Source organism: Hemibagrus wyckioides, linkage group LG25 (genome assembly GCF_019097595.1).
Source record: "Hemibagrus wyckioides isolate EC202008001 linkage group LG25, SWU_Hwy_1.0, whole genome shotgun sequence".
NCBI lineage: Eukaryota > Metazoa > Chordata > Actinopteri > Siluriformes > Bagridae > Hemibagrus > Hemibagrus wyckioides.
Window position 1 is genome coordinate 15,831,504 of NC_080734.1, and position 19,388 is coordinate 15,850,891.

General features: G+C 40.6%; 1 protein-coding gene across 2 annotated transcripts in view; it reads right to left on the bottom strand.

Moving 5' to 3' along the window:
• The window catches only part of usp24 (ubiquitin specific peptidase 24), a 54,915-nt gene that overhangs the window by 8,185 nt on the left and 27,342 nt on the right, over positions 1-19,388 (bottom strand). The window contains exons 15-49 of one of the 2 annotated variants that reach the window (XM_058379218.1): positions 18,981-19,142; positions 18,201-18,293; positions 14,825-14,932; positions 14,559-14,708; positions 13,914-14,045; positions 13,713-13,824; positions 13,520-13,596; positions 13,169-13,309; positions 13,024-13,077; positions 12,828-12,943; positions 12,670-12,736; positions 10,935-11,045; positions 10,405-10,503; positions 9,366-9,539; positions 9,112-9,197; positions 8,913-9,021; positions 8,128-8,286; positions 7,947-8,044; positions 7,740-7,835; positions 7,427-7,655; positions 7,179-7,341; positions 6,450-6,605; positions 5,891-5,961; positions 5,643-5,803; positions 5,442-5,503; positions 4,998-5,189; positions 4,743-4,857; positions 4,062-4,206; positions 2,247-2,366; positions 1,879-2,004; positions 1,648-1,746; positions 1,033-1,115; positions 785-926; positions 546-665; positions 80-300 (exon numbers count right to left, since the gene is read on the bottom strand). In XM_058379218.1, the coding sequence (XP_058235201.1) occupies positions 80-300; positions 546-665; positions 785-926; positions 1,033-1,115; positions 1,648-1,746; positions 1,879-2,004; positions 2,247-2,366; positions 4,062-4,206; positions 4,743-4,857; positions 4,998-5,189; positions 5,442-5,503; positions 5,643-5,803; positions 5,891-5,961; positions 6,450-6,605; positions 7,179-7,341; positions 7,427-7,655; positions 7,740-7,835; positions 7,947-8,044; positions 8,128-8,286; positions 8,913-9,021; positions 9,112-9,197; positions 9,366-9,539; positions 10,405-10,503; positions 10,935-11,045; positions 12,670-12,736; positions 12,828-12,943; positions 13,024-13,077; positions 13,169-13,309; positions 13,520-13,596; positions 13,713-13,824; positions 13,914-14,045; positions 14,559-14,708; positions 14,825-14,932; positions 18,201-18,293; positions 18,981-19,142 (4,349 nt within the window). The remainder of the gene's footprint in view (positions 1-79; positions 301-545; positions 666-784; positions 927-1,032; positions 1,116-1,647; positions 1,747-1,878; positions 2,005-2,246; positions 2,367-4,061; positions 4,207-4,742; positions 4,858-4,997; positions 5,190-5,441; positions 5,504-5,642; positions 5,804-5,890; positions 5,962-6,449; positions 6,606-7,178; positions 7,342-7,426; positions 7,656-7,739; positions 7,836-7,946; positions 8,045-8,127; positions 8,287-8,912; positions 9,022-9,111; positions 9,198-9,365; positions 9,540-10,404; positions 10,504-10,934; positions 11,046-12,669; positions 12,737-12,827; positions 12,944-13,023; positions 13,078-13,168; positions 13,310-13,519; positions 13,597-13,712; positions 13,825-13,913; positions 14,046-14,558; positions 14,709-14,824; positions 14,933-18,200; positions 18,294-18,980; positions 19,143-19,388) is intronic. The other variant, XM_058379219.1, reaches the window with a different exon arrangement.

Below are 19,388 nucleotides of genomic sequence, written 5' to 3' on the forward strand. Positions count from 1 at the left end.
AAGTAATGCTCTGCTAAGAAAGTGCTGTATATTTCCTATTTTAAGGAAAATAGATGAGAAGTGGTGAATATGTGCTTACCTACGGTCTTTGATAAAAGAGTAGTAGTGTCCTGCATGTGCCTGACCGCTGTGTACCACCACTCCCACCAGTTCATAGTTCTCGGAAATGGTGACTTTCTTGCGTGGAGAGCCTCCAGGCCCAGCCTCTCCTGTCCGGCTGTTCTCTCCGTGATCTGAACTGGAGTCTTGTCGAGCCATGCCAGACACTGTGTACGGCTCCATGTTCAGCACCCAGGGGAACTAGTGAGACCAGGATGAAACAAATTAGTTACAGTTTTCTGAAGAGAAATGGATATATTACGGTCTGGAGAAAAAAAACTTAGTGGATGTCACTTTAGGCTACTTTCTAATCTTGACTGTCTGTCCGCAAAAATCATTTTGGTTAAGGAACCAGTTTACTAATCACAGTGGTAAAGACAGCCAGTTTTCCTGTGACGTGGTAAAATATTAAGTATGTGAAGTCGATAGAAATAAAAGTGTCTTACTCTTATCTGTTCGTCGTATTTTATGGAGCGTCCACTCTCCCAGTCGAAGCCAAACCGCATGAGATGGATAACCAGCACACTGGGCAATGACTTAATACATGTGCGCTTCACTGTAGTCCTCTATAAACAACATCACACACATTATTAACACACACCCCTTTAATCCACATGTATTAGTGTTATGAATCACTAGCAAGCACTGCAGGTAAAAGGCTACACAGGTATGAACAGGTCTTCACCTTCTCTTTGCATTTTTCACAATAGTAAGCATTGCTGCCTTCCAGCACCTCTCCTCTGACAAACTGATCGAGAGAAATCTCCAAACTCTGACACGATGTCACCCCTAGGTTCAGTGCCATGAAGGTTTCCTCACGCTCGTACCTGTAAATATGATGAGAGAGAGAGAGAGAGAAATAGAGAGCACTTATAGACTGAATAAAGTCTTCTCAGTGCCTGTAACAGCGACTGCTCTGACAGTATTACTGACCTGTGTGGACAGTCTTTGCATATCTTCTGGTCAGAGAAAATGCCCTGGAATGTATTTTTGAAGATCTGCTCTCTTCCGATTTTCTGAAGGAAAGTAAAATGGACTTTAATGTCAATTATACAACAGATACTACCGGTCCACTAAAACGATTGGTTGAGCGGTGTTTCGAGAGCACCGATATTTAATACAACAACACTGGGACATTTCACTGTTTATATCACTGTGTTTGCTTACATTAAATTCTAAATCTAATTCTAGCAATAGCTGTTACACTGTCAGTCTGCATGTTATATGACAGCATGTAACTCTCAATCCAGCTGTGGATCAATGCACTCATTATCAGCATGGCTGTAGGCACAAGCCTTCATGATATTCAGCAAAGCAGTGTTCTTGATCGCTATATTGCTTAAAAGCCTGGTTTAAATGAAGCATCCTTTATAAAAATAGGCCCTGAAGGTGAATTTAAATCAACCATTTACATTCAAATCATTATTAGGGTAAATAATATCAGGGTATATAACGATAATGAAAAATCCTTTTCAACGTATAAGACTATCAGAGAAACTACTCAGTGTTTTGTCGCCCCATTGCTTCAACAGTAAGAAAACTAATTACCTTCAAATGCTCATCCAACTGGTCCACCAAGCTGGTGAAGAACTCGTAGGCATCCTGCTGCTCTCGTACATAGAGCTCCTTGTTCCACATCTTAAAGATCTGCACACATACATTCATACATTTTAACATGAATGATTTTGAGGATAGTAAGATGGTGTTTTATTGACCTCCCACATGACCGCCCATTCTCTGTTAATGTATATGCATATAAACTGTTCACACTATGTTCACCTTCCAGAAGTTCTCAGGCACATAGTACTGCAACTTGCTCTCCATCAGGTGGCCAAAAAGGGACTGTACTTGACAGAACACACTCTCCTCTGGGTTCTCGGTATCATCTTCTATCGATAGGATAGCCTGAAATAAATAAATCTGCCATTACACAGATGCAGTGATCTCATGTTACTGTAGTATCTAGCTCCATCTTGTGGAAATGGTGTGTTTAAACAGCTAACCCCACACACTGTCCATTTCACCAATACACATTTGCCAATACCATTTAAATATAAAATGGACCGAGCCCATTAAATCTGTGCCAGAAGCGATTACCACAGAACTGTGATGTGACCAGAACTGAACAATGGCACTGTTACACACACCTCAGGTAAGCCAGGCTGCATGTAGAGTTGCTGAAAGACTGCGTTCATGTAGCAGGTTGCCCCACCATTCTTCAGCCCCACAAAACCTGATATGGAGCGGCCATCCACCGGGGGGAGGTACTGAGATGACACGAACACAAACGTCACACTGCATCTTACTGCTATTTTAATTTAGTGTGCAACAAGGCATCTAATCAAATCAGGTATACCCTCAAGTATATTAAGAACTATTACATAATTAACCAATTAGCCAATCATGTGGCAGCAGTACAAAAGTCTACAGAATTGTTTACAGTGAGGGAAAAAATTATTTGATCCCCAGCTGATTTTGCACAGGTAACGAACTGAGATTACAGTTGGAGCACTCTCGGGGAGAGTCACCTGTCCACAGAAGGAAGCAATCAATTAGATTCCAAACTCTCCATCATGGTCAAGACCAAAGAGCTGTCCATGGATGTCAGGGACAAGATTGTAGACCTACACAAGGCTGGAATGAGCTACAAGACCATCGCCAAGCAGCTTGGTGAGAAGGTGACAACAGTTGGTACGATTATTCCCAAATGGAAGAAACACAAGGACTGTCAATCTTCCTCAGTCTGGGGCTCCATGCAAGATCTCACCTCGTGGAGCTTCAATGATCATGAGAACGGCGAGGAATCAGCCCAGAATTACACTGGAGGATTTTGTCAATGATCTCAAGGCAGCTGGGACCATAGTCACCAAGAAAACATTTGGTAACACACTACGCCGTGAAAGACTGAAATCCAGTAGCGCCCGCAAGGTCCCCCTGCTAAAGAAAGCACATGTACAGGCTCATCTGAAGTTTGCCAGTGAACATCTGAATGATTCAGAGGAGAACTGGGTGAAAGTGTTGTGGTCAAATGAGACCAAAATCCAGCTCTTTGGCATCAACTCAACTCGCCATGTTTGGAGGAGGAGGAATGCTGCCTATGACCCCAAGTACACCATCCCCAGGTGACAGGACAACTGCACCGCATCAAAGGGACGATGGATGGGGCCATGTACCGTTAAATCTTGGATGAGAACCTCCTTCCCTCAGCCAGGGCATTGAAAATGGGTCGTGGATGGATATTCCAGCCTGACAATGACCCAAAACACACGGCCAAGGCAACAAAGGAGTGGTTCAAAAAGAAGCACATTAAGGTCCTGTAGGGGCCTAGCCAGTCTCCAGACCTTAATCCCATAGAAAATCTGTGGAGGGAGCTGAAGGGTCAGGCACAAAACCTTAATGACTTGGAGAGGATCTGCAAAGAGGAGTGGGCCCAAATTCCTTGAGACGTGAGATGTGAGCAAACCTGGTGGCCAACTACAAGAAATGTCTGACGTCTGTGATTGCCAACAAGGGTTTGCCACCAAGTACTAAGTCATGTTTTGCAAAGGGGTCAAATACTTATTTCACTCAATAAAATGCAAATCAATGTATAACTTTTTTGAAATGTGTTTTTCTGGATTTTGTTGTTATTCTGTCTCTCACTGTTCAGATAAACCTACCATTAAAATTACAGACTGATCATTTCTTTGTCAGTGGGCAAACGTACAAAATCAGCAGGGGATCCAATATTTTTTCCCCTCACTGTATATGCGATTTCCAAACATTCCCAGAAAACTTGGACTAGGATTTTTGGACCAGGAGCAACTGAATCTTTGGACCAGTATCTACATGATTTTATGCTTCATACTGCTGCTACATTATTGGACAACTGCACAAATGAGAAGGACCTAATAAAGTGGTCACTGAGTGTAAGAGTGTGCAATTCTGTGTGCAATCAGTCAAAAAATGGGGCAAAGACATACATCAAACTCCTTAGAGAGAGAGGGGTCAGACTGGTGGTGCATAGAGAGCAGCTCTCGAGTGATAAGCTGCAAGTTGGTGACAGAGCTGTCAGCCAGCATCACCAACACCTCATATGCTGCTAACCGACTGCTGACTGTACTGCACCTGGGAGGAAGACATAAAAAGAGAGCGAGTGTGAGGAGTGTGTGACTACGTGGGTGAGTGTGATAGCTAATGTACACTGAACAAATTTCAATGTGTGAATATCATTCAAATCCTTATATTATTTCCACAATCTAGTGCACAATATATATAAGATATATGATGTGAGCTATTTCAAGTAAGTAGTATAAATGCCGATGTCGTGACATTATTTTCGCTTTACAGTACGGCAGCTCTGGCTGAAATCTGCATGATATGTTTATGGACTGTGCTCGTACTTATACGTTACGGTTTCTATAACAACAGCTGAACAGAGAGACGTGTATGCTAATAACCTAAAACTAATAATAAATGGATTTTTAAAATGTAAAAGTAAAACATGTGTACGTTATTTGGTAGGAGGCATTTATGGAAGTCTTAATTGTTCTTTTGTAGACTGTGTGTAATGGCACTGCTGCACCATGTGTGTGTGTGTGTGATTGCATGTGAGGAAACGTTTTGATGGGTCTGGCTGTTGGATGTGTTGCATGTGTACTCACTTTGGGTGGAAGTCATGGAGAGGAGCTGTGCTGCTGGAAGGATTGTTGCTATTTAGGATAATGCGTGATGCTCGAAACAGGAAGTCATCCAACAGCTGCTGGATAAGGGAGGGGCCTGAACAAAAAGACAGAGCACCTCATTTACAGCATTCCCTTAAACGCCAAACGATATATAATGTGATCAAAGACAACATAATCAGAGATATTTAGCAGAGTGCATGTGAATGAGAGTCAGTTTGAGTGTAACAGACTAACCAAACTGCTCCTTCTCGTTGCCACAGAGCGAGAGCAGAGTCTTAATGAGGCGCAGATGACCGGCCTGCAGGATGTTGTCGGCCTCGCTGGTCTCCAGCTCGCTGGTCCACGTCGGCTCAAAGTTATCCAGCCAGTTGATCTCATCCTCCAACATGGCTGCTGGGCTGATCTGCAGCTGCTCCATCTCTGTGTCTAAACAACACAAAGCTTTCATTAGTTATTGTTGGCTTTTACAAACGTGATGCATACAAACAAATCAAAGGCACGTAAAAAATAAGTGACACTAATGTGAATCAGTAATTCCAGGGGGAAATAAACCAGAGTCTATCAGTAGAGACTAAAGTATCTGTGATATAATATTTTGATGTGCTTCGTTATTGCCATTAAGCAATGGCGTTAAACCTACCGGTAACAAAAATACTGATTAAGGATTAGCTCTCTTACTAGTCAGATCATCCAGGAGTTGGCATCGCAGGTCAAAATACTCTGTGCACTGTGAAAGCAACCTAAATAAAAAACACAACAAAAACATTAGCTGGAATGTATACTACTTTAGACTATATACTTATAAACAAACAGCCTGAATGACAACCATAGAACCACTGATCACTTGTCTCTTTAGATATTATAAGAATGTATATGTACCTTTGATTGATGCCCCTCATGACACTGGTGGGAGACCAGAGAGGGAGCTGGGCAGTCAACACGACCTTTAACAGGAACAGATTGGGCTTTTGTAGCTCTGGATATGCCGAAGTATCACTCTGACTCAAAGTATACAGCTGATCACATGCCACTCGCCGGATCTGTATGGAAAAAGGGACAACAAGGAGGATTAACTTGATTTATTATGCAGCTGAAACTCCTGTTTAGAGAGGAGAGAGGCCACTGACCTCTCCACTGGGAGATCCCAGCAGAATATCGATGATAAAATCATTCACACAGGGCAGGTTGTAGAAAGAAGCTGTGGAGCAAATGCAAACAAGTTTCAGTGAAGAGCTCAAATGCAGAGATTGTTTAATCATGTGCCTCCCTGTAGCAACAGCTGGACTGAGGAGGAGACAATCTTAGATTCGATCTAGAAAAATCACAGACCATCAAAAAATTTGGAAACAACGGTACAGTTGTGATTTTGATAACCATAATAGTTTTTTTTTTTTCAGCTTCAATCAAAATCAATCAGGGTCTGTACATTCTGTCCTTTTAGTTTGTGCCAGATGGAAAAGTAAGAGAAACACATTTTGTCTTGTGCTTGAGATGTTTGATGGAAACCCAAAGCTTTTGCTGGAAATGTCATCATTACATGAAAGTCAATCAGACAGAAACCGGTCACGGGTAGCAAAATGTCTGAGTTAAAAAGTGTTTTATATTCTTTTGTTCTTGCATTGCACATAAATCCCAGAGAACCTAGTATTTGTGAAAGCATATTCATTTATTGGTGCGTGTTCTTACAAAGCTGTTGACAGCGAAGCTGCAGACAAGTGACCAACAGTGAAAGGGCTTCTCGGGCGATGATTGTGTCTTTAATGGAAACACACTGTTGTTTGACACAGATGCCAGCCTGCAATGTGGTGGCCTCTCCTTCACTGCTGGAGCTGCAGTTACTGCCTGAGAAACAAAGAGAATAAAACACACCGGCTGACAAAATTGGCCTTTTTATGTACAGTTAAATATGATCAGGAAACAAGAATCCACACCGACAATTTCATAAGTAAGTGAGTCCAAAATCGGCATCAGTAACATCAGAAACATACACACACTAAAATATGTGCAATGTGGGACAAATATCATTTTATAAAAAATTATAAATCAGACCTTTCTGACTTGGCTCTTTGTCAGCTCTTATATAAAACCCGTATGTTTTATGAGTTTTTAACAAATTAGATGCAGAATTGTTAATTTGTTTATCCACTGGCACAAAGCCATGGAGATTTGATAAACAAAGGCCATCATCACAAAGACCCGGGGTTTTCATCTACAGATGCTCATTCCTTAAGACGACTTAAGAGACGCAGGAAGAACATCAAGTTGGACTGCAACTAAGAAAATATTGGATATTTTAATTCAATTAAAATTGGTATTTGAGTAGGAAGTGGATTTGTTTATCCCTTTTAGCAGGGTTTCTGACTTTAACATGGCTTTGCTTCATCAAAGCTTTACTTGTGTGGGTCTGTGTTTCACCTGTGCTGCTAACCCTGCTACGAACTCCCAGAGGCAGCAGAGAATTAGTGCTCTCTCTGATTGGCTGGCTGCTGCCCACGAGGTCCAATCGGCCAGCAGCTGCAGCCCAGGTGAGGCGCATGAAGCAGGCCACTGTAGAAGTAAAGTCCCCCACCTCCATTGTCTATGGAAACAACAGACATGAGACAGCACATTTACTGAAATGATTAGAATCTTTCATTTGCAAACCCACACAGATGTGTTTATACCTGAATGGCAACACGGGCTGCTGGTATAATCTCCTCCACTCTAATGGAGGACCTATCAGACATGGACATCTGTCTGTAGGAGGATTTCTCGGGCGTCCCACAGAGCGAGAGCTGTCGTCCGCTCTGCCTGCCCGCGTTACGGAAGGGCCTTGAGGATAGCGTGTCCACGCCCTCTTTACCCAGCTCTTCATCCAGGATACTTGGCATTGTTTGTCCTACTAGTAAGAATCTGCAGAAGAAGCCAGGAACAGATATTAAACTTCATGAATTCATTCCAATTAAGCTTAACTTGAGACGAAGGAGAAAAACAGACCTCGCGAGTTGCAGGCAGATGGAGTAGACTCCCTGTCTGGTCTCGTAGTCCACTTCAGAGGGGATGGAGTCCCTCTGCATGACATTAACCACCAGACTGGCCACACACACACAGACACACACAGACATTGTAAATATACTTTTGCTTTCTTCACTTAAGCCACAGCTATGAAGTCACAGTTATATATCAACTACAGCAGATTGTTACCTAAGACCTCCAGCTTTGAGAAAATTCTCACAGAAGGACTTCACACTAGTCTTTGCCATCTCATCATCTGAGGTAGGCATCAATTTTGAGCTCAGCACCTGAGGAAAAAAAAAGAGGAAAGGGGTTATTGGGGTTTGTTCCATGACTACATCTAAAAATTTAACCAGGTTAAATAAAGTACCTCAAGATTATACAGCACTCTGAAAGTGGACATGCCCGGGGCAGAGGAGCGGAACAATGACTCCAGGATGGACGCTGCACTCTGCTGATGCTGCTGCTTGCTGGACAGAGATGGAGACTTCGAGGCCTGAGATCCAGAACCCAATGTGAACAGAGTTTTCTATTAACACAAACAAGAAGGGAGAGAGAGAAAGAGAGAAAGATGGGGGTTCACAATCAAACCAATAAACAATCAGAGCTTTTCAAAATGCCGTCTGAGTCATATGGCTTTGTTTCAGCTCTCACATAATGAATCATCTCACACGTTTGTCAGTTTGCCGTTGCAGGATGCCTCTACTAATCACTAACACTCCTAGACTCCTTCAGTGTTATTGTAGGCTGCTGTCAGCACATTGCTAGCTGTGTGCCAGTTCAGGCAGTAAAATCATAAGATTCCTATTATTGATACTATGAATAACAAAATTAAGATAATTTATGTGCATCGATCATTTTGCCATCCAGACAAATATTAAAATATGTTCTGGAAATGTGTTGCATATAATTAACATCTATTTCGAATTAAAATGTCGTGAACCTGTTGACTGTGGCTCTAAAGGAAATGCACAAGTCTAGTGTTTTTCCATGACGGATCAAAATATAAAATCATCAGGCTATTACAATATAAATTGTATAAAATCATTGGTATTCATTACACATTCATTCAGTCACAATTAAAATCACCATAAAGTCCCTCTGCTAATAAGTTAAACTGGAGTGTATAAAGATTTGTGAATCATCTTTTGGCACCTGGTGGCTCCACACACTGGACTCCTTCGGAACAAAGTTATCCAGGGCATCCTGCACCTCCGGATCAGTTGGGATGAGCAGCAACAACTTCCTCACACGTAAAGTTATTCTAGAATGCATTGGAACCATATTAAAAAAAAAAAAGGCTAGTTGTATGTTTCTGGGTTACGCTGATTTAAATCTGGTGCTGTGATCTTACCTAGGCTCCTCTAGGTTAGCCAGTTGATACAACATCTCAAACACGTTACACACTAATGCCATCACGACGCCAGGCAGAGACTTCTCCTACAACACACACACACACACACGAGTGCACAAGTTTACACAAAGATAAGCACATGGGTGTGTGTAAAGCTAGGTGAACATTGGCATTCAATATACCATAAGATATGAATTTGAGAGAGCTCTGGTAATCTCTGACACAGCTGTGTGTGTGTGTGTGTGTGTGTATACCTGCTCCAGCGCATATGCTGAGTTGAAGACCCCGCTGCTGCTGGAGCTGGCAGAGGCTGAGCTGTCTGCAGAGCTGCCAGATGGAGTGCCAGTTCCTGAACTCTTCACTGTCAGACTCTGCTCATCAGAGAAACCCAGCTGATTCAACAGCTTCTGGTCTCTGTTCATGGTCAGCTGGAGGCACACATACATTTTAGAAGCTGGAGCATGAACTTTAATTGCATTAAAAAATATTAGCAATGACAATGTTTAGAACAACACATTTAAAAAATTAAAAAAAAAATGGGCGGATGTGTAAAAACACTGGCCACTTCATTAGGAACACTATAATGATACCGGCTAGAACCCCCAGTGATTTTAGAATTCTACCAGGGCTAAAAACATATTGAGATTCTAGTGAAGGGGTGTCCAATCTTAACCACAATAATCTGGGTCAACAGATGGCATATAATAATAATGCCATATTCTGACCCCACCGTCTGCATGCTGCAGCAGAAATTGAGATTCATAAGATCACATGCGACTTTTACAATTTTCAGCTGTCCGGATTTAGTGCCCATGATTGGTGTTCTTAGCTGACAAGAGCGGAAACGGATGTAGTCTTCTGCTACTGTAGCCCATCACCTCACCCAAGTGCTTTTACTGCCCACCACAATTAAAGAGTGGTTATTTGCTTAACCGTAGCCTTCCTGTCAGGTTAAACCAGTCTGGCTATTCTCCTCAGACCGCTCTCAACAACAAGGATTTTTCTGCCCACAGAACTGGATTGTTGTTTTCTGTCCCACTGTGTTTAAACTCAAAACACTGCTGTGTTTGGAAATCCCAGGACATCAGCAGTTTCTGAATAACTCAAACCAGCCTGGACGTGGTCACTGTGATCATGAGTCACTGTGAACACACTTTTTTACCATTCTGGTGTTTCCTGTGAACATTAAATAAACCCTGCCCATGATTTTATACAATGAAAGAGTTCCTAATAAAGTGGCCGGTCAGTGAAATCCAGTCATGGCTGTTGTGGATTACTGTGTGATTGTCTCACCATGCTGTCGTTGGCGAATATCTGCACGTTGTCCACTGGACAGCTAAGCTGTTCTGCAATCTTCCACCTGATGCTCCCAACAGTCTCATTACTGTGAGCCTACACACACACACACACACACACACACACACACACAGAGACAGAGAGAGAGAGAGAGAGAGAGAGATAGTTATGCTTATGCTTAGTTATGCTATTCTTTCATATAAGGCAAAAGCTGCTTTCTAACTGCCCACTGGTTTACCTCCCCATTTATGGACAGAAAGGTGTGTTCTTCCCATACAAGGTAATGGTGTGATCCTGCCCATTGTGTGTATACAAGTATTAGTGGTGGTGCTTTAATTTGAGATAATCTCTGATCAGAAAGTGTGTGTATGTGAGTGAGAGAGAGAGAGAGAGAGAGAGAGAGAGAGAGACACACACACTACGTGCAAGTATTATTGGTGATGCTTTAATCTGAGATAATCTGTGATCAGAAAGTGTGCATGTCTGTGTGTGTGTGTGTGTGTGTGTGCCCTCAGGTTAGTGACTACCTCTAGGCTGAAAGTGTCTTTGGTAGATTCGTAGGTAATGTGAAGCGTTACAGGATGGCCGTTGAAAGAAGCTCCGTGAGGTAGAATAGTTCGAGGAACAGAGTACAGATCCTGAGAAGAACACAAAGAAGAATGCCTTTATCTATTCCAACCTCAGAACTGCTATTTATAAACAGTAACTACACACTTTACACGTCATTTACTAAATGTCTCGGATGAGTGTACGATCGTATCATTAACTAATTCCAGCCTTGGTCATTTTCACTAATACTGTGAAGACTGAGTGAAGTAATCATGTAGAGACAGAAGTAGTAGTCTTTACAGATAATTACACTAAACTGCAAACATTGATGACGTTATTAAAGGTGAAGATTTAGACAGAACATGCTTCAGAGAGAGAGAGAGAGAGAGAGACAGAGAGACAGAGAGAGAGAGAGACAGAGCGAGAGCGAGAGACAGTGAGAGAGAAAGAGATCTACAATAACTTTACACAGTTCTAAATTATGCCAGTTACACTAATATGTATGATAGACAATACAATACAATAATAATTAAGCATATTATTTAAAATTTAAAGTAAAAATAAATAATATGTGTGTGTTCTCTGGGTAAAAACGTCAGGAATAAAAACCTTCTTTAGCTTAAATTTAAAAAAAAAAAAGAAAGAAAAATTTTATATATATATATATATATATATATATATATATATATAAAGAAATAAAGAAATACCAGCAGCTCCAGAATTATTAGCACACATGGTAAAGAGCGTCTGAGTATCTCCTGCTAATATGGTAATCTGCTATTCTCACACTGAACATACAAAAATAAATGCAACTTTGCACTTTATACTAGGAAATTAAAAGTGCTTAGCAAACAAACGTACACAAACACACACACACACACACTTTTCCAGCGGATTGTTCAGAAACTCTTAAGCCCTCTACTTCCTATTTTTACAGGATATATAAATATGAAGTGACATGGAGGGCAAGTTCCTTAATACCTGAACATGTCCAAATCCTCTGTTAAGGCAATAGTAATAAAGAAGTTTAAAACAATCTGAGCTTCATCTGAAAGTGTATTTTGTTCCCACGCACAGTGAGGAACATTCTCTAAGGATCAGTGTTAGAGATCTGCAGAATTCTGGTAGCATTTTGAGTCCACCAAGACTCTAAATCTACAATTGGACGCCACCGATAAGGCAAAACACACTGGAAATCTGAAAGGCATACCAGAAGAAAGCTCCATTTCCCATATTAACACTAATATATTTGCCTGGGTACACTAGATGATACACTATTAGACCTGGGCTCTATGGTCAGAAGAGACAAAAAAATAGAGATTAGATTTTTTTTTAGTTGCTTAAGAATAAAAAGAGAAATGTCATACAGTAAAGCACCTCATCCATGGTGTTAAGTATGGTGATGAATCTGTGATGGTGTGAACTTGTGGCACTTTTAAATAAACATCTGTCTGCCTCTGCAAAACATCTGCAACTGGGCTGTGACAATGACCCAAAACATTACATTTGACACATACATAAGGTCCCTTACTCTGTATTCTACGACATACATGAGGATGTATTCGTTGCTATTTAGGTACGCAATGAAAAATCATTCTGATTAAACCTGAGATTTTTATACTTAAATCATAAGGGGTCTGTGGACATTTTTACACTAGAAGTGGCTGAAAGAAGCTTGCAAACAAGAAAGTGTGAACTGAATTCTGGCTTCACCTCGATAGTTATGACATATCTCTCAGCCAGTAACAGCAGCCTCTCAATGATTACCAGCTTAGTAGACCTGTAAAAGGGAAGAAAAAAAAGACACAAACATTAAGCGAAACTGCTCTTTAGTTATGTGAAATAGAAAAGCCGATGCATTTCCATCCTACCTGGAGGGTGATTGCACTGATGTGGCGACAGTTGGCATGGCAGTAGCTGTCAACATCTTGGTTGCTCGTGTAACAGCATGGGTTAAGGTTGGGCCGCCCAGGGCAGAACTGGCAGCCTGCAACAGAAGAGAAATCAGTGTTGAGGAAAAAGATATATAAGTGCAAAACATTCCCTGATGGTGATGGTGACACCTACCTCCAACCTCTTATAACAATCAGCTATGAACTTCTTATGTAAGGACACTGAATCCTGTATGGAGGGGAAGAACACAGAGCTTTGTTTTCCTGTGTATTTGACAGAAGGAGAAAGGAAATGTGTGTGTGTGTGTGTGTATTCTGACCTTCTTCATTTTGGGATTGAGATTTATGTAACTGTAGGTGATGATGAGCTGAATGGCCTCATTAGCGATGTCCTCGTCAGGAGACTCCATGGCAATTCTCCAGATGAAGTCCATCCCGATTAGGTCTAATCGCTCCACACACTGTAATATAACAACATGATTTGCAAGCTTAGTTCATCTGTGCTTTTAACAGCTGCTCTAATAGCTGGGTGCTAAACCAAAGATTGAACTAATCCACATGATTGAGTGGGGTTGAGGCTATAGATTGAAACAGAATGAAATATACTGTATCGGTGTGGATGCCATTTAATATAAAATGCTCTTCCGCCTAAACAGGTGAAAACCTCTTACCAGTTGAGTTCCCTGCCGCTTGAGACGATGATCACAGAGATTCACGTTCTCAAAGAAGGTCTTAAAAAGATTAAACCCTAACAAAAAAAAGAGGAACCAAAAATAAATAACAATCCTTTCCGTCACATAGGGATGGTTTTTACTACACGATGGTAACAGATCTGATCATGGTGATGATGCATCACGACTTTACCGTTCATAGTAATCTCATAAGGCTCAAGTTTAAGGATTTTCTCTTTGAAGAGTTGTTGCTGAACATCACTTTCGAGATCATGTTGTCCTTTAGTGAACCATTCAAAACACATCTGCAGAGAGGGGAAAACAAAGTAATTACTATGTCACATTAATCAGCCCACCATGATAGATAATAAAAAAGACATAGCCTCGTATTTACCTCCCGGTCCAGCTCACACACGTCCATGCCAGACACCAAGCACTCCCAGATCTCTTTAGCTCTGTTCCACATCAAGTACAGACTGGCTTCTTGTAGAAAGAATGCCAAAAACTTCAGATGACCTTCCAAATACTGCACAGACATAAGGGTACAGGGGGATGTAACATTAATGAATAATACACTCCAGAACAAAATTTGAATGAAGAAGAGGTCTGAATCATAAACAATATAAACAATGTCTATAAAACTAATAAAGAATATCGTAAACAAAATGTTCTACAGGTTCACCATGTCTTTAAAATAGAAACAGAGCTCCAAAGTAGACTAAAATGACCGATTTCCGGTTACTGGTTTCTTTCTGGAAACCTGCTTTCTAGTCAACAGTCCAACACCTTACCCACTGAGCTACTTCATCCCCACAATAATAATATTTACAGCATGCTCTATCTATATTTTAACTGAGCAGATTAAAACCTCTGCTGTTCAAAGAGTGCAAATGCATTAAATGCACAATTAAGAGCATGCTGATATTGCAAAAAGTTTTCCACATTTTTGTGTCATGATGCTTGGTTACACCAATATCACCAACAGCATTTAATTTGATAACAGGAAACAAAATTCCCGGTTTATCAATCAGTGCGCTACCTCTTGATAAGAGTATCGTCCATCCACCAGAGTGGACCCTGAGAGACCGCTGGGGCCGGCGGCTGTTACGGCCAGACGATGGCATGCCACTAGAGAGCCTGTGATCAGCTTCACTATCTCAAAATTCTTCTTCAGGTCCTGGATAATACTCTGAAAAACAACAGATGATAAAAACCTTGCATGATTTGACACCCTTATGTTCAAAAACTTGCTGTCGATGCTGGCGATACTGCGAGTTTAGGTGTGTCTGCATAGATATGCGTTACCTTATCCTGTTTCTGGTACGTCTGCTTGATGAAGGAGCGGGTAATCTCATGGAGCTGCCGTAGGGCTGGAACCACCCATACTGACTGAGGATTACTCTGCTGGGATGACTACAACACACACACAAACACACACACAAGCACAAACTCATAGAAACAGACAATAGCAAGATCACCTTGTAAATTTTTACATACTAAACACAGACTGCTAGGAAGAGCTAGTAAATAAACGTTTCACTGTCCTAGATGCGAAGCGTTACTCGTTCACAGCACCTCTGTCTGTGGTCACTCCACCACATTGCTTGAGCATATTCTGGATTTAACACTGAGTGGGCTGAGAAGGGGATTGAGAATTTTAACAGAGGCATTTTATTAGTGCTTCTATTAAAAATGCAATTAAATTGTTGCCGTGTTCCACATTTGCAAACGTGTGCGTGGCAGGTAAGCTGCCTTCATACTTGCACACAGGTCCAAACTATCTACTTCCTTAGATTCCAAATCACTGATATAAATAGGCAGCAGTTTGGGATTCAGATTTTCTCCAAAGAAATAAAGAAGAGCGATTTATGGGGCCCAGCACCAAGGGCGCAGAAATGTCTATTACATGAGCCTGTACTGGCATGCTAATCTCACATTACGTGAGTCACAGGAATGTCTATTACTGCTGGACAATAACTTCATGACTTATTTTGTTTAAACGGTGGATTTTAATGCATGATGTACACTAGAAGTATGCCACACTTGTGAAAACCTGTCGAGATAAAACACAAAACTGCTTCCTGTTGGGCGGAGATAAAGGATGCAATTCAGTAATGCGGCTGTCTTAAGAAGACCAATATGTCTATCAAATTTGGTGTATGTAAGTGCAGGGTAAGTGCATATGTTACAAATACTAAACTATATACATGTAAAATACAGTATAGTATATAGTATTAATCTTATTAGTTCCAGGCCAATGAAGTAAAATGTCACAGTGTGCTCTATGAAGTTTCTAGCAACCTTCATGGCCACCACTTTTATTGCAGGTGCTGCGTTTTTGACCATTTGAGCTCAAAAATGAATAACTGGCAAAGAAAAAAAGTCCTTGTTAAATATTTCAAGCCTGGACAATTACCAATGAGAATGGCTGGAAGGGTAGTAACCAGTTCCCTAACCACTCGGACTTACACGAACGATGGACGTGAACAGACAAGGTTCACGAGGTGCTTCGCATCTAGGAACACTGAACACAACAGTACCAGCTTTAAGGATGGGTGATGTGGTATATAAATGATATGCCTACTTATTCTGTTTTGACTTCATTAATGGTATTTATATTAAATACAAGAATAATATTAGAAGCAAATTCTGGAATACCATTTGTGCCTAAATGAAATTAATAAAACAAAAAAAAAAAAAAAAAACAAATCATAAAAGGGATTTTATAATACAGATTATTATTATTATTTTTTTTAATATGTGATAGTATTTCATAATACCTCCTAATCAGGGTGGTTTTATCACCATCATGGATGGACCAAACTTATTCACCTCTTATTTATGTAGTAGCTAATTGGGCAAATGAACATATTTTTCAGCAACATTCTAAACAGCTGGCTGCACCTCTGGGATATTTACAAATGAACTTTCACAGGTTAGAACATAAATGGCTAATGGACAGCTGGGTTATGTAGGGAATAATACACTTTGGGACATGCTGTTATAAAAATCTGGGGATTATTTCCGATAATAGCATGTCCTAAAGTGTTTTATTCCTCTTGCACCACAGTAATTTGACATATTTACACGAATTAAAGAACACTTTTTGTCCATTCTAAAGATACACTGACTGTTGAAGGATGCCTGCACCTTTTATCACGTACACTATTTTCAGTTTAATTGTATTCATGCAACACTTTTAACCACAGACACTACTGTCACAAAGCAACTCTACAGATATCCGTATATAGACTTATCCCACATGAGCAAGCTGAAGGTGAGGAAGGCAAGAGACATCATGAGAAAGAAACCAGGGTTCTGGGTGACATCTGAAAATGCTCCTACTTTTATAGAAAATTAATCAGCTCTATCGGACCAATCAGAATCAAGAATTAAACAACACTGTGCCACCATGCCATTTAACAAAAGTTTATATGCTTTCACTTTGTTTAACTACACATCCAACCACTGATCATGCTGGACAACATTAAAAACCACCAGTGCTAGCTTTGAAAGAGACATGATTAACACACATACTTTAACACTGTCCCCTGCGCTAATAGACAGCTGGGAAAAATACAAAACACCACAGTACTACAGTGTGTTCGGTCAGGTCATTTCCTCCACTGTGAACAAGCTGATCTGACATGCTCTTTACCGGCCTGTGTGTGTTTCTGAAAACTGATCCATCCAGCTCATCCAACACAGATGCATCTAGCTTGGCCAAAAACTAGGAAAGCGTCATGTATGAAATGCTTTAAGCCTTTTATATTAGTTATTAAAAATAAATATCTCTCTGGGGAGAGAATCGATCGACTCATTTGCTTAAACTGGGAATACACCACAACAACAGAGACTAGGCTTTTTTTTTTTTTTTACCGATAAGCTACTTATATATAGACTGGCAAGACTGAAGAAGAAATGACTAAAGAATCACTTCTGCTGGGAAACGCCCCATAATAAAATATATAAACAATTAAAAAAATATATAAAAGTGTATTTAGTAATAATTAGATTACACATTTATTTATTTATTTGTTTGTTTTTATAATTGTTTGAAACATTGATATGATGCACCAGCTTGTGTAAATATTTCAGAACTGTCTAAATATTTTAACATATATATATATATATATATATTTTTTTTTTTTTGGGCACAAATGGTATTCCATATGAAGCAAATCTCTAATAAAAGCACTTCTACTTGTTTAGTTTAGAGAGATGCTGGAATTTGTGTTAACAAAGAAAGGTTGCTTAGGTGTTAAAGAAGTGTTAAAAGCTATGGAGTGTTTCAAGATATATGATGGTATTTGTTAGTGATGTGTGTTTTTCTTTTTCCCCTCCTAAATTAATGATAAAATCACCCAGTCCTAAAAACTCCCAAGAGGCCCAACTAAGCCTTTGGTTTAAATGATCTCTGTTCTGATGAATGACTTTGTTGCTTTGAGAAATAAAATTAAATCCAGGTTAAAAAAAAAAAAAAAAAAGAAACACTTTCAATTTTTCACCAACAAACATGTCTTTCAAGTCAGAATCATCATTTCACAAATTTTCATCCCCTTGGTGCCACCAAACCCCCATCTTCTTGGACTGTGAAAGACTGGCATCAGATTGAAAGTAAGTTGTGATTTGTCAGTAAATAGAAGAGTAGGGTCTTTGCAGGCCCTGGTGCTTCTCTTACTTTAGCCCAGGCTGGTTTCTTCTTGCCCCAGGAGCCAGTAAAAAAAGACACCTGTATCTCGCTGGTAGACTTTGAGTCCTCTTGTATTTGTATCTAAAGACATAAACTGCAGTTGCATTCAATGAGCTCGGCTAGGAGTTTATGAGACTTCAGTACCCCTCAGTTATGCAGCAACCCAATCACCCTGGAATTGAGCCTGAAGCACAGAATGGGAGCTGGAAGGAGTGTGCAAATGTGACTGTGAGTATGTGGGAAGGCAAGAGGCGAGCCAAATATCTGTCTGGCATCAGAGATAGGATGACACCTTTGGACACTCGGCTCAGCTCTTAATATAGCTCTTAGCTCACTGCAAAATATTAGCGTTTTGAGCAGGGGCTGCAAGCAAGCCTGCTTTCTGCTGGAGGTTTTTTTTTTTTTTGCAGTTTCTGCTAAAAAAATATATATATATAAGAAGGGAGAATAGCGCAGGAAGGAGGAGGAAGATGGAAGACGTGTCTGAAAAAGTGAGAGACCCCTCACTTTTTCAACCATGTTCATCAGCAGCAAGCTAACAAAAACGGCAAAGGGCAACAGGACAGCAGACTAGGGTGAAGAAAAAGAATAATTAAGAGTAGGCACGTTTTCTGTAGCTTTAAATTACTCTGGATATTGTGACAATCATGTGAGAAGCTCTACTCTAAAGTTTACCAGACACTGATGTAAAATGATTGCTGAATGAAGCTAGGAGGGCTCTGCATGTGGGGGGGGGGGGGGGGGGGGGTATCTAAACTCGCTTCTCACCTTCTTGATGTCCTCAATACACTTGATGATGTAGCTTCTCTTAACCGTTTCTTTGACAGCGTAGGCATCGCTCAGGATGGTCAGGTGTTCCTCCAGGGCCTGCTGGACCAGAGTGGTGGGAAGGGTAGGGAGATGGGCTAACTCCCAAAGCACCTCCAACACCTGAGTGGGGTAAAGGATACATGTGGCATATAGATGTATGATGAACTGGGAAAACTACTGGGTTTTGGGCAAAATCAGGTTTTTCTGCCAATCACATATTTAGACACCTCTCTCTCTATATATAGTGAAATATATTATATGAATATAATGCAGGAAATTTTTATTTAGGCTAGTGTGTGACCGTGCCTTGGCTGCATGCCTGCAAGGATCACAGAAGACATGCAGTGGTAAAAATCTACGTACCAT